At 40.6% G+C, this 27,503-nt stretch overlaps 1 protein-coding gene across 3 annotated transcripts; it reads right to left on the bottom strand.

Moving 5' to 3' along the window:
- Nucleotides 1-1,375: 1,375 nt before the first annotated feature.
- On the bottom strand, nt 1,376-25,677 carry LOC113530513 (protein-glutamine gamma-glutamyltransferase K). 3 transcript variants are annotated; one of them, XM_053241004.1, is made up of 14 exons: nt 25,540-25,592; nt 7,111-7,229; nt 6,809-7,000; nt 6,469-6,705; nt 6,265-6,383; nt 5,350-5,457; nt 4,835-5,012; nt 4,510-4,648; nt 4,056-4,248; nt 3,369-3,522; nt 2,976-3,260; nt 2,650-2,810; nt 2,054-2,190; nt 1,376-1,753 (listed from the first exon to the last, which is right to left on the bottom strand). In XM_053241004.1, exons 2-14 carry the CDS (start codon nt 7,226-7,228, stop codon nt 1,615-1,617), a joined length of 2,160 nt encoding a protein of 719 aa, XP_053096979.1. In that variant the 5' UTR covers nt 7,229; nt 25,540-25,592; the 3' UTR covers nt 1,376-1,614. The 3 variants fall into 3 exon arrangements, with proteins under 3 accessions (XP_053096979.1, XP_026776414.3, XP_034167505.2); XM_026920613.3 differs by lacking the exon at nt 25,540-25,592 and adding an exon at nt 7,490-7,570 and having other exon boundaries at nt 1,377-1,753; XM_034311614.2 differs by lacking the exons at nt 1,376-1,753; nt 2,054-2,190; nt 2,650-2,810; ... (8 more) ...; nt 6,809-7,000; nt 7,111-7,229 and adding exons at nt 19,667-20,060; nt 20,361-20,497; nt 21,363-21,523; ... (8 more) ...; nt 24,879-25,070; nt 25,195-25,313 and having other exon boundaries at nt 25,540-25,677.
- Nucleotides 25,678-27,503: the final 1,826 nt, after the last annotated feature.

The raw sequence follows: 27,503 nt of genomic DNA, 5'->3' as shown, positions 1-27,503 counted from the left end.
TGCGAGTATGGGCCATGTGGTCGATATAAATGTCATTATTTGAAGGGAAGAGTAATTGTGGAACTGAGAACTTGGAGAACCCTGGAGTTCTGGGTGGGTTCTGCTTTACGCTAGATAGCCACACCCACTTCTCGCAAGACTCTCGTTGAATACTAGACAGGAAATGGAGAGGTGGTGGGTGTGGAAGCTTCATCACTAGAGAAAAAAGGGGGGATGGAAAAATTAAGGAAGTTATAGCATGTTAACTAGGAAGAGGGTGCAGCCTCTGGCGTGGCCTACTGGTAGACTATTTCTTTAATAGACATGTAATAATAGACAATTTCGGTTCATCCCGGTGTAGTGTCTCAAAAGTGTCACAAATACTAGGTGTAACCTTATTAAAAGAACAGAAAATGAGTCATTAAAAATGCAGAGCCCACGTGTGTGGTAGAGGAAATTTAAGTTATGTGTACACTCTGATTCTTTAGATTCATGCATTCTGACTAGAAAACTAAATCCAAGAAACAGTGACCACAGATCCATGGTACTCTAATTAGCAAACCACCCCTGTATGATATTTTGTGGTTCGAAAAAGCAGTTAAAAATGTCTGTTATATCTGAATGTGTTAATGACACTTTAAGCAGGATAATGGGCCCTGCCACACTGCAAAAGCTGTTCAGGAATGGCCTGAGGAACAGGACAAAGAGTTCAAGGTGTTGACCTGGCCTCCAAATTCCCCAAATATATTCCCCAAGTGAACCCAGCTGTTCACTTGATGTAAAAAAAAAAAATGTGATTCATCAGACCAGGCCACCTTCTTCCATTGCTCCATGTTCCAGTTCTGATGCTCACATGGCCACTGTAGGCGCTTTTGATAGTGGACAGGGGTCAGCATGGGCACTCTGACCAATCTGTGGCTACAGACCAGACGGGATAGCATTTGCTCCAAAGGCACATCAGTGAGTCTCCGGTTCACTGGTTGTCCTTCCTTGGACCACTTTTGGTAGGTACTAACCACTGCATACCAGGAACAACCCACAAGACCTGCCATTTTGGAGATGCTCTGACCCAGTCGTCTAGCCATCATAATTTGGCCCTTGTCAAAGTTGCTCAGATCCTTATTTTCCTGCGTCTAACACATCAACTTTGAGAACTGACTGTTCACTTGCTGCCTAATATATGCCACCTCTTGACAGGTGGTCAGTGGTTTTAATGTTGGCTGATCTGTGTATATGTATGTATGTATGTGTATATATACTGTATGTATGTATGTGTGTATATACTGTATGTATGTGTGTGTGTATGTGTGTTTACCTCATCCAGAAAAATCTGTCCCGACATATAAACAACCATATAATAAGGACAAAAATGAGACATAGTTCCTTTCTTTATTATGCTTTATTTGCATTATCATGATCATTTAGTAAAAACCATATTTAGAGGAAAAAAAATTAATTTTTAACTTTAATGCTTCCTTGCTTTAAAATGCAGCAACACTTTAGTTATCAGTAAGCAGTGATTAGTAATCAGTAATCAGACCCCAAATATCATTTGCATAATTTTTCACTTAAGCATAGCAACAGCTGAGAGACTGCGCAGTATATTTGAGTTTAAGCTCATGTGTGTTTTCACATCTACTTGATGAAGATGTCAGCAACACCGTGAACCTGTCTGAGCTGCTCAGAGTCCAGAGAGACAAGAAGCTTCCGCAGACCACGTAAGGTGGGTGTGAATTTCACCGTCAAGCTGATGGTCGCCAGACTGCCCACGTCACTGGATAAGAAGGAAAGACTGTGTCAATTTCAAGTGCAAATCTGAACATTCTGTGCATAAGCTTTGGAAATAAAACTGTGAAATTGAATTAAATGATTACATTAAGTCAGAAGTATCATTTTTCACGCTTAGCTATAAACATGTTAAGCTAAAGGAGCCTCTGAACATTGTGGATAGTTGTGTTTTATATTTATTAGTCAGGAAGTGGTCTATTTTTTAGAAATTGGTTCAATGAAATTATACTGCTAATTGGATAAAAACTCTAAAGTCAGTTAAATAATAAACATGCACAGAGTTTACCCAAAGGTGATCACTTCTGTGGCCTTCAAGCCCAAACCCTCGATGTGGAAAGCGGCATTCTTCAGGACACACTGTAGTGGATTCTTAAATGTGATTTTAACTGCTGTCTCTCTGCCCACCACAGCATCTCCTACAGGCTGTAAAGCACAATTGCATTTACAACAATGTTATACTTCATCTGTGGGGCAGACAATTGCTTTTGACAAAGCAAGAGCACCAAGTTCACACAAAATTGCGAACCTATATGTAAAATAAACATCTACATGCAATGCGAAGACGAAACGACATGTGGAGCACTCATACAATTATTATCGGGACATTATTTAAATTCTTTATTCTGATTGGTCAAATCATCTCTGGTAGTAGTGTAGCTGCAAATGACAGGTTTATGTTTCTTTAGGAACAACTCATTCACAGGGACTCATTTGGATCTTCTGACCCAAGCACCGTAATAAAAAACACACTAATGGAGAAGCATTTAATTCCTAACAACAGACGAACAAATTTCAGCATTGTACAAGTCATGATTTAACTCATGCTATGGCAGTGAATTCTGTAAATAGAAAACTTAAACTGGGAGTCACTTGAAGACTTACAGTGATGACAATGTTAGGCGTGCGCAGGCGGAAGTTGAACTGGGTGGCCAGAACCTGCTTTGTCTCACTGACTCGTCCAGTCACGGTGAGCATCAGTGCTGCCTGGTCCACCAGCTGATTCTTGTACTGGTCATAAGGCAGGGTCCACACCAGTGTCTCAGCTATAACACGAGAGAGAGAGACACTTAATCTTTGCCAAGACAAAGTAAAGCTCTTCAGGCGGCTTGGGGAGACCCAACACCATATTAAGACACTTTACTTTTTTTCCTTTCATTAGTCACTTATGGGTATGTATGTAAGTAGACTAGCTCTGAGTAGTCTCCCACCTTCACGGGGTTTGAGATTCACTGATATGTCATCCTTCTTCACTGTGCCCTTTTGCACTCCAGTATAGTATATGACCGCCACCTGGCAGTGGAGGGAGATACTGCGCCTCTCAGAGCTGCAGTTCTTCACAGTGATGGATAGATGAGCATCTTGACCTATCTGAGGCTCCTCCCCTTTCAGGGCAACGTTTAATGTGACATCACTGGCAGCAGCACAGATGTAGGTATTAGGCTTGGAGCCGTAGCGGGAAGCAGTTTCCACAGCGATTCTCTCCTCTTCAGATCCTAATGATGAGGTGGAAAGCAGGAAATAAGGAAAAATTTTACCCATGGAAGCAAAAAATATTAGTGGATAAAAAGACAAGGGCGAAGGTGTGTGTTGAGTGTTTTTACCTTCTGGGTGTTTGTAGAGGTGTGTGATGTCCTCTCTGCGGTCAGAACCGACTGCCTTGGTGCTGATGTAGCGGCCCACTGTGCTCTTCTCACAGGAGATCTGAGCAAAGCTGCCATTAGCTTGTCTCTGCCAGAAGATCCTGTCACTGTTCACCTACAAACACACAAATACAATCAACATTTACTGCAGTTTCGAACCCTTAAGGTTTCATCTATATAGAACCCTACAACCAAAATGTTTTTCTGTCCAGATAGAACTCTTTTTTAGAAACTAAGAACCTTAATTAAAACCCAAAGAGAATCCTAGGCAGACCACTTTTTTCCAAGTGTACAGGTATATATAAAGAGTGTGTGTTGTACAAACTCCAGATTATTGTAATTATTTTTCATCTTTACGCTGCGGCCCTGCCTGGAATTTTAAAATATCGCTGTCTTGGTATTTTGTACACCAGTAACTACCAATAACTTTGAGTTTTTTCCCCAACACTTACAAAGTTCATTAGAAAAAAAGAGATTTAAGGATTCTTAGCTTCCAGAAAGAGTTCCACTTGGAAACCTTTCTGATAGGGAAGCATTTTATTGCTGGATTGTTCATAGAACATTTCTGGGTTCCACCAAAAGGACAACCTATCTAAATTGAATCTAAACTTATTATTATAAACATATAATTGAAAGATGTGTCCTTACCTCAGCAAAGACAAAGGGTGCATCATATTTGAGGTAAACCAGTCCTTCACGGATGGCTGCCAAGGGTGCTGGGCCACAGCAGAAGATGCCCTGGCTCGTCTCTTGAGGCGTGGCATCCACAGCCTGCCAGCCGCCCATGCCGGGTGGCAGATCAGGCCGGGCCATCCAGCAGTCATTCCACACATGAAAATTCCTGCAGAGAGAGAGAGAGAGAGAGAGAGATCAGAAACATTCCACTGCTGCCAGTCAGTCTGCCCAAAGAATCTCAAAACCTTGTTAGCTAAGTGGGAGTCTGTGTAGTGTGTTTTCAGAACTATATATTGTAGAAAATGTCAACATTACATTAAGAGCCATCACACAAATAGATGACTTTCTTTTTACTTCCAGACTCTACTACTCGTTCTGCATATAATGGCTGTGAAATGTGGGAAATCAGAAAAGCGTGTGTTTGTACCAAATAGAATCACCATTGAGCTTCTCAATTGGCCTCATATGCTCATCAAAATACACATCAGTGGTCAAGGAATTGTCCGTGTCGTGAGCAGAGCTGAAGTTTGTGACACTGCGAGTGGGAATGCCTAAACACCTGAGGACTGGGATGGGGAAGTGTACAGAGAGACAGACAGTGAGAGAGAAAGAGAGATGGGATGGAGAGAGACGATTGCAGTTAGAGAGAGAAAGAGAACATATATAATAAGCCCATAACTAGAAAAAAAATTAAACTAGCAACTAATATAAAAAATAAATAATAATATAAAAAAACTATGGTGATCCCTTACCCGTGGTGGTGACCCCCGAGAAGACCCAGCACTGCCCGTATTTGACAGGCAATCCTCCGCTTTTGTGGTACTGCTTCAGGATGTTCACACTGCCGCTCCATGCTGTTGGGGCAGTCCCGCCCGCATAGTTATTTGACCAGTTGCCCGCTAGCACACCTTGATCATCAGGAGAGTTGACCTGACAGCAGAGATGTTAAGCATCATTTCTGTTCCATCATATACACTTCAGGATCGATACTGAGCCACTGGTCAATTTTTCGCTAAATTCAAGGTGACCTCTATTATAAATATGTGATTCAGCAAGGTTATTTTTCATCTTGAGTGTTCAGAAGTGCATGCTGCACATAGAAAAAGGACAGTTTTTGTTATACGTTTCAGAGAATACATGAAATGCCTGCTGAAATGCCTGCTGTTAATGTGGTAACTCTGCTACCCATCACAGAGCACAGGCCTATCATGCGTCATTTTTAATTTATACATTAATTTATTTATTGTTTGCTCTGAAAGGAACTCACCATGGCTGACACAAGTCTGCTGACGCTAATGGGGTCTCCCCAACCAGAAGCAGGGGCTTGACTCTTCTCCAGTGTGAACAGACACGCTGCCAGAATCCCATCAGCAAACTGCACACAGGATAATGCACTGTTACACTCCAACATAGGCATATGCAGAAATATGAAAAAATAAATCATGATATTATATTTTTAATGAATTAGCTGGCTTTACAGGTAACATATATTGGTCCTTTAAGCTAACATACAATAAGGACAGCTGACAGCTGATATTATCCTGCCTTTATCTCAGAATCCTAAAATTGTATGGAAACACTGCCTACATGATAATAATTTAGAGTGTCAGTGACAGCATGTGTTTAATATTATATTTTACCCCACAGCAACGTTGAATTCTGATCAGTTCTGATCAGCCAGAAGGTGTGGATTAATTTTCTATTTAACTAACAGCAGCTCAAACTAGTTCTGACTCCAAGGCAAATCACAGCTTTATATATTAATGCACTTTTTCTAATTTACAGAGAATTTTTCTGTTAGAAGACAATATTTTGCAATTATAGATAAGGTAAAGCTGTAACTTAAGTTTTCTGACCATCTTCAGGACAAGGAGCTGTGTGGTTACTCATTAACATGACAAGCTGCTTCTTTTATGTCTTATTAATTCTTCAAGAGAGAAAACAAGGCCTGTGAGGAATATAAAGCGCACGCAAACCACGCACATAATTTTGTGTTAGTGTTCATGTTTTCCTTGCCCTGCTACAGCGTCATAACCATCTGACTGTAAAGAAAAAATTGTACCAAAAGAACCTATGATTTGTCATTTTGGAGGTAAGGAGAGCCGAAAGGTAAGACCTGGCTTAGGATATGAGAATGAGGTAGTAGAATGTAGAAGAGGATGTAGGGGAAAATGGGCAATACCTGTCCAAAATTCCAAGTCCTGGCTCCAATCTGATTCTGATTTCCATAGTAGATAATCCCCACATCATTCAGCACATACTCATTCCTCTCAGCCTCATTATCCATAAACACAGTGTCATCTAAAAATGACAGACAGGGAGAAATAGAGTTGTTTCCATGGAATTGTTGAATTCATATTTCATTCATATTTCTGCCCATGCTTACCTTTACACCAGGGGTTAAACAGCAGGTAGATATCGTTTTCAGGCTTGTTACTGAAAGTGGTGTCTCCTGTTACCACACTGAGCTCATATCGACCAATAGGAGCATTCGGTGGGGAGATGACAGACAGTTTTATCTTATTGCTGTTCTGTTCGATAATCTTGGCCTCCCACTTGTTGCCCTGAAACTCAGTAACTAGAGGAACAGACACTACGGTGCCTTTTGCCCGGGGCACAGCGCCTATAACACACACACATACACACATACACACAATATGGATGTAAAATACCCATAATGCCCATGAGCTAGTCATCAAGCCTTAACTGTTAACAATAAAACTGACCGAGTTTGAGCAGGAGCTGCAGTTGGTCTGCTCTGGGGTCAAAAGCTCGTGAGAGCTGTATCCATATCTGAAAGCTCTGCCCTCGACGGATGATGAGGTTTTCGCTCTGGTAACGGTCAGTGTGATGTTCCAGGCGGTTTTGACCTGTTTTGGACTTGAGAAGGTCTATGGAGTACACCGATAACTGTCTATCTGAGAGAGAGAGAGAGAGAGAGAGATTAATTTAAATATTAGCATAATTTAGCAAATTACATATAATCTCCCATAATGCACTGCAGTCACAGGACTTCTTTGCTGCTTACTGCGTATCCCCTCATCCACTGTCAGTGGCCTGTTATAGACCACCTCTCCCAGATCATGGCTTGTTTCTGAGAAGCGGCCAGCCCAGGAACAAACACTTCTTGTATAAATGGTACACATGCTAGGAAGACGAAGAAGAAAAGAACATAACAGCATGCTGTAATGATCAAAATGTTAAGACATCCTGCTTGATATATTATACAACTACTTAGATTTATTAATTTGACAAGCACTTTCATTCAAAACTACTAGTGAGGCAGAGAGCTTGAGAAATAAAGATTTACTGAGGGGTTTTTCCTTCATGTACTTAAATTTGACTTGAATTTAATCAACAATTAATGATCAATGATTTACAAAATGTGTGTAAAGAGTCAATCTTACCTGATTGTAGTCTTTGAGTCTGACTGTATTTTAGCTCATTTATTGCAGGAAGTAGCAGTAGAAAGTAACTTTCACTGCTGATGATATCTATATATATACTCATATGTACAGACACACCCTTTAACTCCTTATTTGTCCCATCCAATTAGGTGTCTCAAACAGAGTTTTTTTTTTTTTTTACGAACAAAACAATGTCTCTATTATCTAGTTGTTATGTAATATATTTTTTTCTTTCAGAAACCTTTGTAGTAACCTTTCTAAAAGAAATATTTTTCCAAACTCATGAAAATTAGTTCACTTGAATACATTACTTCAGGTTTTAATTTCATTTGACTCACCCTCATATTCTGTATGTTTAATATTTTTTAATATGACATTGCATTTTCTAAGCACACTGCTGTGAGAGATCAAAAAGATCAAAACAGCATCAAGATATGATATAACATGATATATAATGTATATGAGAAGATAATCCATAAACTAGTGAGAGATTTTTCTGTGATCTGTGGCTGTTAAATGTGAAATAATCAAAATAATTTCCAGTGCAAAGGCATCTCGTTTCCAATCTGAACACAACACCTGCTTTATTGCTTTAAACTTACTTTAGCTTGGATATGAACTGTTCAGTTTGCATGGTACAGATTAAACATGTTATATAAATGCAAAAAGGGCAGTAAGAGGTAAGATCACAGCCTTAATAGAATGATGAAACAAAACACCTGGCACAGTGATGCAATGCAAAGGCTTGTCCTTGTCATGAAATCAAAAAGTATTGCATTGCCCCATCGGGTGTGTTAATTTGCCTTTCACTGAAAATAATTACACTGAAATGTGTTTGATTTCTAAATAACTGGTGACACATTCCACTCATGTCATGCAAAGGCTTGTCTGTGTATCATGCAAATTATCTCTTATACAAGTTTTAAAAGTATTAGTTTAAGGGTGTGCACACTTAGGCAAGTAGGTTATTGTAAATTATTTATTTCTTCTTTTTTTCCCTAAAAAAGTTTTTGAAAAGTATTTGTATACTTTTCAATTTCACATTAAAGATGGGAAAAGATCAGACATGATTTATCTTAGTGTCATTTTTTACATCACAAAAACCTGTCATTTTAACAGGGGTGTGTGGACTTTTCATATCCACTGTATATTTATTGGAAATCAATGAAAGACTCTCTGAGTCAATGGTAAGCAAGCTGTGTGTGTGTCAGTACCAGTGATGAAATTATATTTAAACCTCCACATATTCAACAATCTACAATAATTAAGTTTAATCCCACTGGAAATCAAATATGGTATGGTATTTGCAGAATTCAAATATATTTAGCTGTATTTGTTTATTTTTACACCATTTTTATAGCAGTTTGTAAATAATAGATTTTTTTTTTCACATTCGCATTGTTAATATGTCAGAAGCATTTGGTCAAACTTTAGAAACCTCGTCATGACTCTTTCAATTAGGTGTCTCAAAACAACGTCTCTATTATCTACATTATCTAGTTGTTAATATATCTTTTTCTTTCAGAAACCTTTGTAGTAACCTTTCTAAAAGAAATATTCTTCCAAACTCATGAAAATGAGTTCACTTGAATACATTACTTCAGGTTTCCATTTCATTTGACTCACCCTCATATTCTGTATGTTTAATATTTATTAATATGACATTGCATTTTCTAAGCACACCAGTATGAGAGAATATCTCGATCAAAACAGCATCGAGAGGTGGATGATCATTACCCGACATGACATATAATGTATATGAGAAGATAATCCATAAACTAGTGAGAGATTTTTCTGTGATCTGTGGCTGTTAAATATGAAATAATCAAAATAATTTCCAGTGCAAAGGCATCTCGTTTCCAATCTGAACACAACACCTGCTTTATTGCTTTAAACTTACTTTAGCTTGGATATGAACTGTTCAGTTTGCACGCTACAGCTTAAGCATGTTATATAAACATAAAAAGTACAATAAGAGATAAGATCACATCCTTAATAGAATGATGGAACAAAACACCTGGCACAGTGATTGATTTCTAAGTAAGTGGTGACACATTCCTCTCATGTCATGCAAAGGCTTGTCAATGTCATGAAATCAAGCACATATTCTGGTAACAACAAAAAGTATTGCATTGCCCCATCAGTTGTGTTAATTTGCCTTTCACTGGAAATAATCACAGTGAAATGTGTTTGATTTCTAAGTAAGTGGTGACACATTCCACTCATGTCATGCAAAGGCTTGTCCATGTGTCACGCCAATGATCACTTTTGATTTTTTCCAAATCAACAAAGGAATGGCTTAACTAGAAGAAGATCAATGTTTTTAAATGACCTAGCCAGAGCCCAGACCTGAATCCAACTAATAATCTGTGGGGTGACCTGAAGTGGGCTGTGCACAGGAGATGCCCTCACAGTTTGATGGATCTAGAATGTTTTTGCAAGAAAAAGTGAGAAAATATTGCCAAGACAAGATGTGCCACACTGAGAGACTCTTAGCCAAAAAGACTGAGTGGGGTAATAAAATCAAAAGGTGCATCAACAAAGTATTAGTTTAAGGGTGTGCACACTTAGGCAAGTAGGTTATTGTAAATTATTTATTTCTTCTTTTTTTCCCTAAAAAAGTTTTTGAAAAGTATTTGTATACTTTTCAATTTCACATTAAAGATGGGAAAAGATCTGACATGATTTATCTTAGTGTCATTTTTTACATCACAAAAACCTGTCATTTTAACAGGGGTGTGTGGACTTTTCATATCCACTGTATATTTATTGGAAATAATGAACTACACTTCAGTTATCTCCGCTGCACCTGTTTGAGTCCCTGAGTGAATTTATTAATTGATACTGAATTTCACAATCAATGCAAGATCAATGAAAGACTCTCTGAGTCAATGGTAAGCAAGGTGTGTGTGTGTGTCAGTACCAGTGATGAAATTATAGATATACCTCCACGTATTCAACAATCTACGAATTTTTCAAATCACCTAAAAGAGTTGACTCAAAGATTCGACTCAGAGTCTATTCGTCTACAAATCACTACCTCATCTAAAATGATTTACTGATTTTAACTTTTACTTAAGTTATTTCTCAATAAAGTATGCTCAAAAATAATTAGGTTTAATCCCACTGGAAATCAAATATGGTATGGTATTTGCAGAATTCAAATATATTTAGCTGTATTTGTTTATTCTTACACCATTTTTATAGCAGTTTGTAGATAATAGATTTTTTTTTTCACATTCTCATTGTTAATATGTCAGAAGCATTTGGTCAAACTTTAGAAACCTTGTCGTGACTCTTTCACTGATCTGGCGTTAATTGCGAAATTCAGTAACACATGTTAACCCGAGGCACTTCCCGTTGTAAGTGCAAGACTTCAATCATTGCTCAAAAACAACACTAATTATGCTCTTTATTGTATGCTCTTTGTGTCCAAATTCTGAGAAATAATGTACATTAAATTTGGGAAGTGTATTTTAATGAAATGGTAAATTAATTTTTTTATTACCCTGAATATAACTGAATATTATATATAAATATACTGTAGAATAAAAGTGCTAATTCTTAGCTTAAATGGCTACAGCACACTTACCTGTGAGGTTTTATTATCTAATTCCTTATACCTTATATTATTATTTTATTGTGAAAGAACATGACAATGTCTGAGAAAAACAAACTATTGAGAGAGTTTTTTTTTCTTCTGTGATCTGTGGCTGTTATGAAACAATTACAATATGAGTGTCTTCTCTCATAGCTTTAAGTGGAATGCAAAGTATATGTCAAAGACACAGAGGAGAGAAAACACTACAATGTGAACAGGACAATGTTTACAGGACCTGTGCGAGTATGGGCCATGGAAATGGAGAGGTGGTGGGTAGAGGAAAAAGAGAACTGGAAAGATTAAGGAAATTATAGCACGTTAACGAGGAAGAGGGTGCAGCCTCAGGACTAAACTGTCTTAAACCTGTCTACACATTGATTGTCTTAATACATGCAAGGAGCTATGAATATAATATACAGAAAATGCCATCATTTTCTCAAACGTCAAGCAACAATGGCTAAAAATCTCCCCCGAAAGTCTCCATTTTGTTTTGTTTTTTGTTTTTTGCATTTAATTCATTTCCTGTATATATTTACAGAACCTTACACACACTGACATACCCACACACACATACTCACACCCATTCACTCCTGTTCATCCCAGTCTGGTGTCTCAAAAATGTCACAAATACCAGGTCTAGCCTTAACAAAAGAACAGAAAGTGTCTTGCAATTAGACTAAACAGTAAAGACAATGAGTTATTTACATTCTTTTTTCTTCTTCCATATTTCTGTTCTTTTGATGGCTATAAGCTCTTGTAAGGCAGAAGAAAATTGATTTATATACACACTTTGATATTTCAATTCACCTATTCTGACTAGAAATCTATATCCAAGAAACAGTGTCCGCAGATGAACTATAATAACGAAACCACCCCTGTATGGTGTTTTGCCGTTCAAAGATACATGAAGATCAGTTAAAAATGTCTGTTACATCTGAATGTGTTAATGACACTTAAATACTTCTCAAAAACACAGCAGACTCAGGGTGATCGCACACATGATCTGCCACACTGAAATTCAATTATTCATCTTCAATATGTACTTTCTCCTGCTCAGGTGAACGCCGAGAACACTACATCATGAAAATGCTTTAGATTGAGAATAAATTTAGTTATTTCCCTATAACAGGTGGCTCAACCACACAGTTACACACATTAAGCATTGTAATTCCAATATATAGTGATCACAAATTCATCTCCATCTTTTCTCTTTATCTCAAGGGATCACACTGAGTGTTTCTGATGTCATACATTCATAAGGTGATTCTTTCTGTTGTTGAAATGCAGCTTTGAAATTGGAATGAAAACCGGACATTGACATCAAGTCAAAAGTTAGCAAAAAGATAAAACACATACTTTGTTTTACACTTTACACTCTCGTGGAAAATGACAAAGGCATAAAATCAGAGTCATGCCCCTGTATTTTTGTATGAGTTGTGTTAAAACGTTACCGCACGGTAACATAGACGCTAAACTGAAGTGACTGAGCAGGAGTTCACTGCCTGTTGTCAGTCAGCTGTGAGCGAGATTTATCAGCAATTTCACAAACATAACATTTATCCAGACAAAATGTTATTTTACAATGATGATCAAAATGACAATACACAGAAAATATATCAATAAACGAGAAACCTGCACTCATGAACCACAGTCCTCAAAAAGAAACAAGCGACAAACTACACAAGCTTACAACCTGAGTGGCTATGGGTTTATCTCCTGTCAGCTTTTTACTAAAATATGTAGAATAAAGTTTCCAACTATGTGTGTAAGATATATAGCATATTTTTTATTTTGTTGTATTTGCCTGTTTGTTTTTGATAGAAAGTGATAGTCTTATAGAAGGTGATAGCCATGGTCTCGTCACACTCACTGTATAGTGTGTGTGTGTAGGAAACTAAATACCTAAAACATTTGACTGTAATTTCATATCTAAGCACTTGGAAAAGTTTACAATCAAAATTCATTAAAATTGTAGCTGTAGATGTAAAATCATACTACTGGTATTACATTACTGGTAGAAGTAACATGAAAATATTTTTTTTTCACATATGTGCATGTTAAAGGGTTAATGGGACACACCTGTAGTTTTAAGTCTTTCACTCCAAGCCACATAACAAAACACTAGAGAAAATGTTAAAATCTTTGTTAAAAAGCAACAGTTTTTTCACCTTCTGTGTATTATGTCAAATGAGCTAACAGTGCACTATTCACTAATTACTGGTACCTACTAACATACTGTGTAATTAACTAGTAGTTCTTAGTAGTTAATAGAAGTGAGAAAAGTGTTAATGAAAAACTGCTCATTCGTTCCTGCTTAGATCCTGCATAGTTAGCTATGAGCTGTAGAATGGTATTGTAAAATGTTACCCTGTTTTGGTTGCTAGATTTTTGCAGCTTTGTTCAATGTGTGTAGTGATTGGCGGACGAAGCCCTGGGAAGCTTTTGAGGCTTCTTTCTGTAGTTTTATTTTTTGGAGTGACCCAACAACATATTAAGACACTTTAGGTTGACCGCCACTTGGCAGTGGAGGACGATGATGCACTTCTCAGAGCTGTAGTTCTTCACAATGATGGACAGATGAGCATCTGGACCTGTCTAGAGGCTCCTCCTCTTTCAGGTCAATGTTTAACATGACATCACTGGCCACAGCACAGGAGTAGATCTTAGACTTGGAGCTATAGCGGGAATGAGGTGGAAAGTGGGGAACAATAAAAATTACTAATAGAAGCAAAAAAATGTTTGTGAAGAGCAAGACAGTTGGAGAAGATTTATATTCTGTGCTTTCGCCTTCTGGGTGTTTGTAGAGGTGTGTGAGGTGTACCCTCTCTCTTGGGGCTCAAGAGTGACAGTAACATTGATGAATACCTTAACCAAGCAAACTACGGGAAAAAACGAGAAATGACAGGAGCTGAATTAGAAATAACAGGAGTTCTGGCATGCACAGCATAGTTAACAATACAGTAAACTGATCTACATTCCTAAACAAATCTCTCCAGCTTTCTGAACCATTAAAATTAAATGATCATATAGTGAATACATGTACAGTACTATAACTAGTTTCTCTTTTTTCTTAATTACTTTTTACAGTCGCTAGTGACATGTTATGCTCTATAACGGAAATGTCTGTAAATACTATATTTTAGTAATATACGAATGCATGCTTTGTTTGGTGCAATCACCATTAACCAAACAAGCAATAGGTCACATGATTTTAACCCCTTTGCTCAGAGGGCAAAACAGGGTATTTTTTTAACATGGTGTTTCAATTTAAGTCTTGCTGTCACAAAATTTAAGCACTTCACACCAATGACTACTCACTTAAATGAAAGACATTTAGCAAAATAGAATATGGTTTATTATTCATATTTCATTTTACTAATTATCAAAATAAACTATGATATAACTGTTGTTTCTACATAGAAACAACACAGACATCAGGGTACTATGCTCACTTAACTGTGGGACAAATTCCATATGCTCGGCAAGCTATTTATTACACTCTGTTATACTCTTTGCAGTAATGGCAACAAAGTACAACTTTGGGACAACACTTTGTTGGAGCACAATCACATCCATAATATAGTTACATACATAATATAAAAATATATATCATTCCCAGGCACATAATGGATTAAAACTATGAAAGCAGCAAGGTACCTTTCAGTCTTGAATTAATGGCTGTTATAATTTCTGCACACCACCAGATGACACTGTGCTCTCGGTTTTCAATGCACCAAAGCTTTTGGCTCAGTTACTGGCACAATGAGGAAGAAGCCTCCAAAGCTTCACAGGGCTTTGTCCGCCAATCACTACACTCATTGAACAAAGCTACAAAAATCTAGCAACCAGAAGGGGATAAAACCTTTGCAATACCATTCCACAGGTCATAGCTAACTATGCAGGATCTAAGCAAGAACAAATGAGTTGTTCTTCATTAACACTTTACTTACTCCTATTAGCTATTAAGAACTACTAGTTAATTGCACAGTAATTGATAATTCTTCTTTCTTTCTTTAGGGCTCCTGCAATGGGGGGTGGGGGGGTGACCCATCCTGGTGCGTTGAGCTGACCAGATGAACCAGTTTTTTCCAGCACTGGCGGTCTTGTGCCAGCTGCTCTGCATCCTCCACAGCAACTCCGTATTGTTGGAGGTCCCCCGCGACGACGTCAAGCCACCGTGTGAGGGGCTTGCCTCGTGGTCATCTCCAGCCTGCAGCCCTCGGGTCAAACTGGAGAATGGCTTTTGTCGGATGGTCAGGAGGGAGAGGAAGGACATGACCGAACCAGCGGGTGCGGCGTTGTGCGACCAGGCCAGATGCTCTGGGCTGGCACGTGCGGGCTCTAAGCGCCTCGTTGGAGGCTCGCTGGGGCCACTTGATGTTTTCTATGGTTCTGAGAGCCCTGCTATCAAAGCCATCTATTCTTGCAGCCAGAGTCTTGTTTAAGGGCCATGTTTCCGAGCCATATAGCAGGATAGAGAGTACAGCGGAGTTGTAAATCCGGAGCTTCGTCTTGCGTGAGATGGTCTGGTGCCGCCAGAGTGGTTTCCAGAGAGACTGCAGAGCTGATGCTGCCAGGGCTCTTCTGCGGAGAATCTCTGGTTTTAGGTCCCCGTTATCTGTCACAGTGGATCCCAGATATACAAAGTTCTTGACGGGCTCTACGATGTTGTCCCCAAGCCGAAGGGGAGGTGGGTCCGGTCGATCACCGACACGCATGAACTTAGTTTTTGTCCAACTCACATGGAGGCCAAGCTTCTCTGCCTCTTCACTGTATACGCCCAGAGCGTCTCTCAGCTGGCTGTAGGATGTGCTGAGCAGGATGGTGTCGTCAGCGTACTCCAGGTCAGTCAGGTGGTAACTGCCAAAGGGCACTCTGGGGACCCGTTCACAAACATTAGACATCAGATGGTCAATGATGCAGTTGAAAAGATCAGGAGCAGCCACACAGCCCTGGCGGACGCCACTGGAGATGGAAAACCAGTCAGAGTCTCTGCCGTTGACACGGACACAGCTCTGTGCGTTGCTGTAGAGCAGCTTGAGCAGGGCAACAATCTTAGGTGGTGCTCCAAGGGCCTGTAGGATACTCCAGAGTGAAGAGTGGCAGACAGTGTCAAAGGCAGCCTTCAGATCTACGAATGCCACGTATAGATGGTGATCTTTACGGAATTCGTAGGTCTTCTCTATGAGCAGTCGAACGGCGGAGATGTGGTCTATTATGGAGCGGTTGGGCATGAAGCCAGCCTGCTGGGGACGGCGGCTGCTTCTGATGGCTGGGAGAGCACGTGTGAGCAAGATCCTGGTGAAGAGCTTGCCAGGGATGGATAACAAGGTAATGCCTCTGTGGTTGCCGCAGACTAGCCTGTCACCCTTACGTTTCCAGAAGGGCAGGATGACTCCTCTGGTCCAGTCACTGGGAAGCCTCTCTGTCTCCCACACCTGGTTAAAGATGTGGGTCAGCCACTCGACAATGCTGTCCCCGCCTGATTTTAGCATCTCGGCGGTTATTGCACAGATGCCGGGGGTTTTCCTGTTGTTCAGTTTTTCAGAGCGGCTCTGACTTCCATGGGTGTGACAGGATCTGTGCTGCAGGTGTCACTAGGGGCCGCAGCGTTTGCAGCCACTAGGATGGTGGGATCAGCCGGGGTGGTATTGTGCTGCAAGAGGAGGCTGATGTGCTCTTTCCAACGTTCGAGGCAGTTTGCTTCGGTCATAATAATGTTGCCATCAGAGTCTTTCACCAGGGCTGTCTTGATGCGTGGGCCATTACGGGCTTGGCGCAACAGACTGAAGACACGGCTCATGTTGTTGCTATTGGCCGCGGACTCTAGGTGTTTCACTTCTGCTTGCCAGAACTTCTCCCTGTCCTCAGCTATGGCCATATTGTGCTGGCGGTTCAGTCGCCGATATTCCGTCAGGTCGCCTCGGAGCCGAGCCTCACGCCGCCGCTCGATGATGTCCAGTGTCGTCTCCGATATCCAAGGCTTGTTTGGGGATGATTTTGAGGATCCAAGGACATTATGAGCTGACTAGATGACACTTTCCTTGAAGGTCTGCCAGTCGGTCACTTTGTCAGTAGCCAGGGCATCGAGGGTGCGGCGGATGGAGCAACTGAAATTTGTGGCGATGTTGGGATCACTGAGTAGGGAGGAGTCCAGACGAGGCTGAGTCTTTTTGTGCTGGTTGGCTCGCAGCTTTAGCTTAAGCTGAGCCACCAGCAGACAATGGTCGGTGTTGCCAAGCTCTGCTCCTCTGTACACACGGCAGTTGGTGACAAACGACTTCCAGCGTCGAGAGATGAGGATGTGGTCCAGTGCTTTCCTGGTTCTGCCATCTGGGCTGTACCATGTCCAATGATGGATTTGTTTCCGGGGAAACCAGGTATCAGCGACGCAGAGGTTGTTGTGGTGGCAGAGAAGGAGAAGGCGGTTATCATTATCGTTTGTGGTTCTGTCGATGAAGGTTGTGCCGACAGGTGAGCCGGTGGTCCGATCACTGCTGGACAGAGTGGCGTTGGCATCAGTGAGGATGATGGTAATGTCGTGTGGTGGGGCTTGGCCAACAGCCTGATGGAATTGGTCGAAGAAGGCGTCCTTCACATCTTCATCAGCGACATCAGTGGGGGCGTAGGCAACAATTACTGTCTATGGTGTTAGTCTTGCCCTGCTGGTGGAGGAAGCGGGCAGAGAGTAATCTGTCGCCCAGAGGTGTCCAGCTGGTGAGGGATTTACGGAGGGTATTTGGGATGGCAAGTGCCACGCCGTAAAGGCCTGTCCGTTTCTTGGGGCCACTATAGATGTAGCAATGGTCGCCTGCTGTTGTTTCACCATTGCCTTGCCATCGAACTTCACAGAGCCCTGCCAGGGTGACGTTATAGCGGCAGAGCTCTCGGGACAGCAGGGTGGCAGTTCCCGGGCGAAGGAGCGTCTGGACATTCCATGTGGCGACACGGGTCCTGTGACGAAGATCCGTACTCGTTGGTCGGGGGCAGGCTGGGGTCCGTTACCGTGTTGGGCAGTCCGGCTTCTTTTTCTGGTCAGTTTCGTAACAAAGGGGAGTTTCTCCTGGGTGGGTTGTTAGCCCTCCGCAGGATAGTCGGTTGGTGGGGCTGCCACCTCACAGCGTACCGACATGCTGGGGTCTTTGTTTGTCTGGAACCTGCCCTGGAGACCGGCCCACCAAGGGTGACCCTACCAGGAGTAAGCTCCAGACGGTATCGCTCTCCAGGGTCACTGGAACGCACAAGCCTCCTCGCCACGTCAAGGCCAGACCCATTCGAGGAAGAATTGATAATTAGTAAAAAAAAAAAAAAACCTGCCTAATAGTGTGTAGGTCCCCCTTGTGCCGCCAAAACAGCTCTGTCCTGTCAAGGCACAAGACCTGTGGACTCCACAAGACCTCTGAAGGTGTGCTGTGGTATCTGACACCAAGACGCTAGCAGCAGATCCTAAGTTGCGAAGTGGGGCCTCCATGGATCGGACTTCTTTGTCCAGCACATCCCACAGATGCTAGATCGGACTGAGATCTGGGGAATTTGGAGGCCAAGTCAACACCTTGAACTCTTTCTCAGACCATTTCTGTACAATGTTTGCAGTGTGGCAGGGACCATTATCCTGCTGAAAGAGGCCACTGACATTAGGGAATAACGTTGCCATGAAGGGGTGTACTTGGTCTGCAACAATGTTTAGGTAGGTGGTTCTTGTCAAAGTAACATCCACATGAATGCCAGGACCTAAGGTTTTCCAGTGGAACATTGCCCAGAGCATCACACTGCCTCCGCTGGCTTTCCTTCTTCCCATAGTGCATCCTGGTGCTATCTCTTCCCCAGGTACGCAAAGCACAAGCACCCAGCTGTCCACATGATGTAAAAGAAAATGAGATTCATCAGACCAGGCCATCTTCTACCAGTGCTCCATGGTCCAATTCTGATGTTCATGTGCCCATCGTAGGCGCTTTCGGCAGTGGTCGACAGGGGTCAGCATGGGTACTCTGACAGGTCTGCAGCTACGCAGTCCCATACGAGCTCTGATGCGCTGTGTGTTCCTACACCTTTCTATCATAGACAGCATTAACTTTTTCAGCAATTTGTGCTGCAGTAGCTCTTCTGTGGGATCGCCATCGCTCCCCATGCGCATGATTCAGCCTTGGGCAACTACGACCCTGTCGCCAGTTCACCAGCTGTCCTTCCTTGGACCACTTTTGGTGGGTACTAACCAGGGCATACTGGGAACAACCCACAAGACCTGCCATTTTGCAGATGCTCTGACCCAGTTGTCTAGCCATCACAATTTGGCCCTTGTCAAAGTTGCTCAGATACTCATTTTCCTGCATATCAACATATCAACTTTGAGAACTGACTGTTCACTTCCTGCCTAATATATCCCACCCCTTGACAGGTGCCATTGTAATGAGATAATGAATGTTATTCACTTCACCTGTCAGTGGTTTTAATGTTATGGCTGATTGGTGTGTATCTATGTATGTGTGTGTGTGTGTGTGTATGTGTGTTTACCTAATCCAGCAAAATCTGTCCCGACATATAAACAACCAAATAATAAGGACAAAAATGAGACATAGTTCCTTTCTTTATTATGCTTTATTTGCATTATCATGATCATTTAGTAAAAACCATATTTAGTGGGAAAAAAATTAATTTTTAACTTTAATGCTTCCTTGCTTTAAAATGCAGCAACACTTTAGTTATCAGTAAGCAGTGATTAGTAATCAGTAATCAGACCCCAAATATCATTTGCATAATTTTTCACTTAAGCATAGCAACAGCTGAGAGACTGCGCAGTATATTTGAGTTTAAGCTCATGTGTGTTTTCACATCTACTTGATGAAGATGTCAGCAACACCGTGAACCTGTCTGAGCTGCTCACAGTCCAGAGTGACAAGAAGCTTCCGCAGACCAGGTAAGAACGGTGTGAATTTCACAGTCAAGCTGATGGACGCCAGACTGCCAACGTCACTGGATAAGAAGGAAAGACTGTGTCAATTTCAAGTGCAAATCTGAACATTCTGTGCATAAGCTTTGGAAATAAAACTGTGAAATTGAATTAAATGATTACATTAAGTCAGAAGTATCATTTTTCACGCTTAGCTATACACATGTTAAGCTAAAGGAGCCTCTGAACATTGTGGATAGTGGTGTTTTATATTTATTAGTCAGGAAGTGGTCTATTTTTTAGAAATTGGTTCAATGAAATTATACTGTTAATTGGATAAAAACTCTAAAGTCAGTTTAATAATAAACATGCACAGAGTTTACCCAAAGATGATCACTTCTGTGGCCTTCAAGCCCAAACCCTCGATGTGGAAAGCGGCATTCTTCAGGACACACTGTAGTGGATTCTTAAATGTGAATTTAACTGCTGTCTCTCTGCCCACCACAGCATCTCCTATAGGCTGTAAAGCACAATTGCATTTACAACAATGTTATACTTCATCTGTGGGGCAGACAATTGCTTTTGACAAAGCAAGAGCACCAAGTTCACACAAAATTGCGAACTTATATGTAAAATAAGCATCTACATGCAACGCGAAGACGAAACGACATAGGGCCAATGTTTAGAATATTTCTGTATTTCTGTATGTTCAAATTTTTTTTCCGATCCTCTAGCACTGCTCGACTGGTCCCACCATCTCTCAGGGTACAAGGAAGGCATGCATCAAGACTCTTCTCTGTTCTGGCACCAAGGTGGTGGAATGAACTTCCCCTAGATGTCCGAACAGCTGAGTCACTGGCAGTCTTCAAACAATGTCTAAAGACTTACCTCTTCATAAAATACTTAAATTAGCACTTTCACAAAAAAAAAAAAAAAAAAATCACCTCCCCAACTGATTTTTGGACTGATGGTATTCCTAGTTTGTGACCTAGCGAGCCAATATCAGAATGTATTTTGATAGACTTCAAAGCACTATTGTAAGTCACTCTGGATAAGGGAGTCTGCCAAATGCCATAAATGTAAATGTAAATGTTTTTTATTCTGATTGGTCAGAAGGTGTTGATTAATTTTCTATAAAATCATCTCTGGCAGTAGTGTAGCTGCAAATGACAGGTTTATGTTTCTTTAGGAACAACTCATTCACAGGGACTCATTTGGATCTTCTGACCCAAGCACCGTAATAAAAAACACACTAATGGAGAAGCATTTAATTCCTAACAACAGACGAACAAATTTCAGTATTGTACAAGTCATGATTTAACTCATGCTATGGCAGTGAATTCTGTAAATAGAAAACTTAAACTGGGAGTCACTTGAAGACTTACAGTGATGACAATGTTAGGCGTGCGCAGGCGGAAGTTGAACTGGGTGGCCAGAACCTGCTTTGTCTCACTGACTCGTCCAGTCACGGTGAGCATCAGTGCTGCCTGGTCCACCAGCTGGTTCTTGTACTGGTCATAAGGCAGGGTCCACACCAGTGTCTCAGCTATAACACGAGAGAGAGAGACACTTAATCTTTGCCAAGACAAAGTAAAGCTCTTCAGGCGGCTTGGGGAGACCCAACACCATATTAAGATACTTTACTTTTTTTCCTTTCATTAGTCACTTATGGGTATGTATGTAAGTAGACTAGCTCTGAGTAGTCTCCCACCTTCACGGGGTTTGAGATTCACTGATATGTCATCCTTCTTCACTGTGCCCTTTTGCACTCCAGTATAGTATATGACCGCCACCTGGCAGTGGAGGAAGATACTGCGCCTCTCAGCACTGCAGTTCTTCACAGTGATGGATAGATGAGCATCTTGACCTATCTGAGGCTCCTCCCCTTTCAGGGCAACGTTTAATGTGACATCATTGGCAACAGCACAGATGTAGGTATTAGGCTTGGAGCCAAAGCGGGAAGCAGTTTCCACAGCGGTTCTCTCCCTTTCAGATCCTAATGATGAGGAAAAATTACCAGTGGAAGCAAAAAATATTAGTGGATAAAAAGACAAGCGCGAAGGTGTGTGTTGAGTGTTTTTACCTTCTGGGTGTTTGTAGAGGTGTGTGATGTCCTCTCTGCGGTCAGAACCGACTGCCTTGGTGCTGATGTAGCGGCCCACTGTGCTCTTCTCACAGGAGATCTGAGCAAAGCTGCCATTAGCTTGTCTCTGCCAGAAGATCCTGTCACTGTTCACCTACAAACACACAAATACAATCAACATTTACTGCAGTTTCGAACCCTTAAGGTTTCATCTAGGGTTCTATATAGAACCCTACAACCAAAATGTTTTTCTGTCCAGATAGAAATCTTTTTTGGAAACTAAGAACCTTAATTAAAACCCGAAGAGAATCCTAGGCAGACCACTTTTTTCCAAGTGTACAGGTATATATAAAGAGTGTAAGTGTGTTGTACAAACTCCAAATTATTGTAATTATTTTTCATCTTAACGCTGCAGACCTGCCTGGAATTTTAAAATATCGCTGTCTTGGTATTTTGTACACCAGTAATTACCAATAACTTTGAGTTTTTTCCCCAACACTTACAAAGTTCATTAGAAAGAGTACTTTTAGTGTTCGTTTGATATTTATTAGCTTCCAGAAAGAGTTCCACTTGGAAACCTTTCTGATAGGGAAGCATTTTATTGCTGGATTGTTCATAGAACATTTCTGGGTTCCACCAAAAGGACAACCTATCTAAATTGAATCTAAACTTATTATTATAAACATATAATTGAAAGATGTGTCCTTACCTCAGCAAAGACAAAGGGTGCATCATATTTGAGGTAAACCAGTCCTTCACGGATGGCTGCCAAGGGTGCTGGGCCACAGCAGAAGATGCCCTGGCTCGTCTCTTGAGGCGTGGCATCCACAGCCTGCCAGCCGCCCATGCCGGGTGGCAGATCAGGCCGGGCCATCCAGCAGTCATTCCACACATGAAAATTCCTGCAGAGAGAGAGAGAGAGAGAGAGAGAGAGATCAGAAACATTCCACTGCTGCCAGTCAGTCTGCCCAAAGAATCTCAAAACCTTGTTAGCTAAGTGGGAGTCTGTGTAGTGTGTTTTCAGAACTATATATTGTAGAAAATGTCAACATTACATTAAGAGCCATCACACAAATAGATGACTTTCTTTTTACTTCCAGACTCTACTACTCGTTCTGCATATAATGGCTGTGAAATGTGGGAAATCAGAAAAGCGTGTGTTTGTACCAAATAGAATCACCATTGAGCTTCTCAATTGGCCTCATATGCTCATCAAAATACACATCAGTGGTCAAGGAATTGTCCGTGTCGTGAGCAGAGCTGAAGTTTGTGACACTGCGAGTGGGAATGCCTAAACACCTGAGGACTGGGATGGGGAAGTGTACAGAGAGACAGACAGTGAGAGAGAAAGAGAGATGGGATGGAGAGAGACGATTGCAGTTAGAGAGAGAAAGAGAACATATTTAATAAGCCCATAACTAGAAAAAAAATTAAACTAGCAACTAATATAAAAAATAAATAATAATATAAAAAAACTATGGTGATCCCTTACCCGTGGTGGTGACCCCCGAGAAGACCCAGCACTGCCCGTATTTGACAGGCAATCCTCCGCTTTTGTGGTACTGCTTCAGGATGTTCACACTGCCGCTCCATGCTGTTGGGGCAGTCCCGCCTGCATAGTTATTTGACCAGTTGGCCGCTAGCACACCTTGATCATCAGGAGAGTTGACCTGACAGCAGAGATGTTAGTGCCTGCTGTTAATGTGGTAACTCTGCTACCCATCACAGAGCACAGGCCTATTATGCGTCGTTATTAATTTATACACTAATTTATTTATTTTATGCTGTGAAAGGAACTCACCATGGCTGACGTAAGTCTGGTGATGGTAATGGGGTCTCCCCAACCAGAAGCAGGGGCTTGACTCTTCTCCAGTATGAACAGACACGCTGCCAGAATCCCATCAGCAAACTGCACACAGGATAATGCACTGTTACACTCCAACATAGGCATATGCAGAAATATGAAAAAATAAATCATGATTTACATTTTTAATGAATTAGCTGGCTTTACAGTTAACATATATTGGTCCTTTAAGCTAACATACAGTAAGGCCGGCTGACAGCTGATATTATCCTCATCTCAGAATCCTCTATGGAAACACTGCCTACATGATAATAATTTAGAGTGTCAGTGACAGCATGTGTTTAATATTAAATTTTCCACACAGCAACGTTGAATTCTGATCAGTTCTGATCAGCCAGAAGGTGTGGATTAATTTTCTATTTAACTAACAGCAGCTCGAAGAAGAGGATGTAGGGGAAAATGGGCAATACCTGTCCAAAATTCCAAGTCCTGGCTCCAATCTGATTCTGATTTCCATAGTAGATAATCCCCACATCATTCAGCACATACTCATTCCTCTCAGCCTCATTATCCATAAACACAGTGTCATCTAAAAATGACAGACAGGGAGAAATAGAGTTGTTTCCATGGAATTGTTGAATTCAGATTTCATTCATATTTCTGCCCATGCTTACCTTTACACCAGGGGTTAAACAGCAGGTAGATATCGTTTTCAGGCTTGTTACTGAAAGTGGTGTCTCTTGTTATCACACTGAGCTCATATCGACCAATAGGAGCATTCGGTGGGGAGATGACAGACAGTTTTATCTTATTGCTGTTCTGTTCGATAATCTTGGCCTCCCACTTGTTGCCCTGAAACTCAGTAACTAGAGGAACAGACACTACGGTCCCTTTTGCCCGGGGCACAGCGCCTATAACACACACACATACACACATACACACAATACGGATGTAAAATACCCATAATGCCCATGAGCTAGTCATCAAGCCTTAACTGTTAACAATAAAACTGACCGAGTTTGAGCAGGAGCTGCAGTTGGTCTGCTCTGGGGTCAAAAGCTCGTGAGAGCTCTATCCATATCTGAAAGCTCTGCCCTCGACGGATGATGAGGTTTTCGCTCTGGTAACGGTCAGTGTGATGTTCCAGGCGGTTTTGACCTGTTTTGGACTTGAGAAGGTCTATGGAGTACACCAATAACTGACTATCTGAGAGAGAGAGAGAGAGAGAGAGAGAGAGAGAGAGAGATTAATTTAAATATTAGCATAATTTAGCAAATTACATATAATCTCCCATAATGCACTGCAGTCACAGGACTTCTTTGCTGCTTACTGCGTATCCCCTCATCCACTGTCAGTGGCCTGTTATAGACCACCTCTCCCAGATCATGGCTTGTTTCTGAGAAGCGGCCAGCCCAGGAATAAACACTTCTTGTATAAATGGTACACATGCTAGGAAGACGAAGAAGAAAAGAACATAACAGCATGCTGTAATGATCAAAACGTTAAGACATCCTGCTTGATATATTATACAACTACTTAGATTTATTAATTTGACAAGCACTTTCATTCAAAACTACTAGTGAGGCAGAGAGCTTGAGAAATAAAGATTTACTGAGGGGTTTTTCCTTCATGTACTTAAATTTGACTTGAAACATGTGTAAAGAGTCAATCTTACCTGATTGTAGTCTTTCGGTCTGACTGTATTTTGGCTCGTTTATTGCAGGAAGTAGCAGTAGAAAGTAACTTTCACTGCTGATGATACCTATATATATACTCATATGTACAGACACACCCTTTAACTCCTTATTTGTCCCATCCAGTTAGGTGTCTCAAACAACAAAATTACTCTATTATCTATATTATCTTGTTATTAATTTTTCTTTTTCTTTCAGTAACCTTTATAGTAACCTTTCTAAAAGAAACATTCTTCATAAAAATTAATTCACTTGAATACATTACTTCAGGTTTTCATTTGACTCACCCTCGTATACTGTATGTTTAACATTTATTAATATGTCATTGCATTTTCTATGCACACCGCTGTGAGAGAATATCTCGATCAAAACAGCATCCAGAGGTGGATGATCATTACCGAACCACACCTCTTTGACCGTTTTGCTGTTTAATGATTTAAAGTTTAAAATGTCTGTTCAATATATTTCCAGATTTTCACATTTGATGCAGCTAACGTTAATAACTAAATGCTTCACCTCTTCTGTGCTAGCCATTATTACATTTCATAAAGTGAAAACATTTCCTGGTGAGAATGTTCAGTGTAAGCCAAATGAATAACAGTATGTGGCAGTGGTGATGCAATACTGTTTGTTGTCACCTTTTGTTAACTTAAATTTATTTTAAATCTAACGAATTAAAAAAAAAACACATTTAAAGGATACACACACAGGGTCTCCACAACACGTGTAGAAGCCTGAAATAAATATAGTATAAAGCAAAACTGGATGATTCATGTGAGGCTTTTGTCAAAACCCATGACATGACATTAAAGTTCTAATGAAGTGTATTTCTTTGCTTTATGGCAGGGCTTCTCAAACTTTTTACAACCAGGCCTCCTTTAAGTGTAAAATAATTTCCACAGACCCTCTCACTACTGATTTATTTTTTGAACATTATTCTTGTTATTCTTTTTTTTAATCATGGCACCCTTATCAGTTATGTTCATTTGGCTGTGACTGAAAAAAGTTTGATTTCTAGATAACTGGTGACACATTCCTCTCATATCATACTTGTCAAGCCTTCTTCATGTACAGTTTGCGACAGTGGTGATAAAATACTTTTTGTTGTCACCTTTTTTTAACTATAATTTATTATAGTTATTTAAAGGATAAAAGGATTTAAAGGATTCTTCTTCTTCTTCTCCTTGTTATTATTATTATGAATGTTCCTTAGAGCCTTCCTAATCAGCGTGCCAAATTTCACAACTTTTTACTAGATAGTTCTATGGCCTACCATAGACACCCTAGCCAGAAGAAGAAGAAGAAAACATACTTACTTCCTTTAGCTTTGATATTAACTGTTCAGTTTGCACGCTACATCAGCATGGTTCATACCATTCGAAGGCTTGTACAGTATGTGACAGTGGTGATAAAATACTGTTTGCTGTCACCTTTTGTTAACTTTTATTTACTAAGGAATTAAAAAACATTTAAAGGATAAAAGGATAACAGGATTCTTATTATTCTTGTTTTTTTTGTTTTTTTTTGAGTTATGAAGATTTGGATTAAATCCGGTGAATTCAACTGAACAGTCAAATAAAGTCTATATATCTATATAAGAACTCAATCATTAAAAACGGTAAAAACCTTAACATAATTTTAAGATAAATAAATCACTAAGTTCTATGTATACTCCTATATATTACTATATAGACTATCATGTAGCACCATGGCATGTACTTCACTTGTTTATGAAGCCCATATGTCAGCCAAATGTGGTGAAGATTGGACAAAATTCCGAGGAGGAGTAGCAAAAATGGCAGTTAGATGTAAACTTTTTTGGCATGTTATTGTAACTTTTGATCAAGGTCATGGTCCTGAAGATGCCTCCCAAGTTCTGTGTCAGTGTGCAAAGTCCTTGCTGAGATGCAGCCTCACTTCCTGTTTGGCGGCTTTGCCACCAGAT

The sequence above is a fragment of the Pangasianodon hypophthalmus genome, chromosome 16 (genome assembly GCF_027358585.1).
Source record: "Pangasianodon hypophthalmus isolate fPanHyp1 chromosome 16, fPanHyp1.pri, whole genome shotgun sequence".
Taxonomy (NCBI): domain Eukaryota; kingdom Metazoa; phylum Chordata; class Actinopteri; order Siluriformes; family Pangasiidae; genus Pangasianodon; species Pangasianodon hypophthalmus.
Note: the sequence above shows the minus strand (reverse complement) of the source record. Positions and strands in the feature narration are given on the sequence as shown.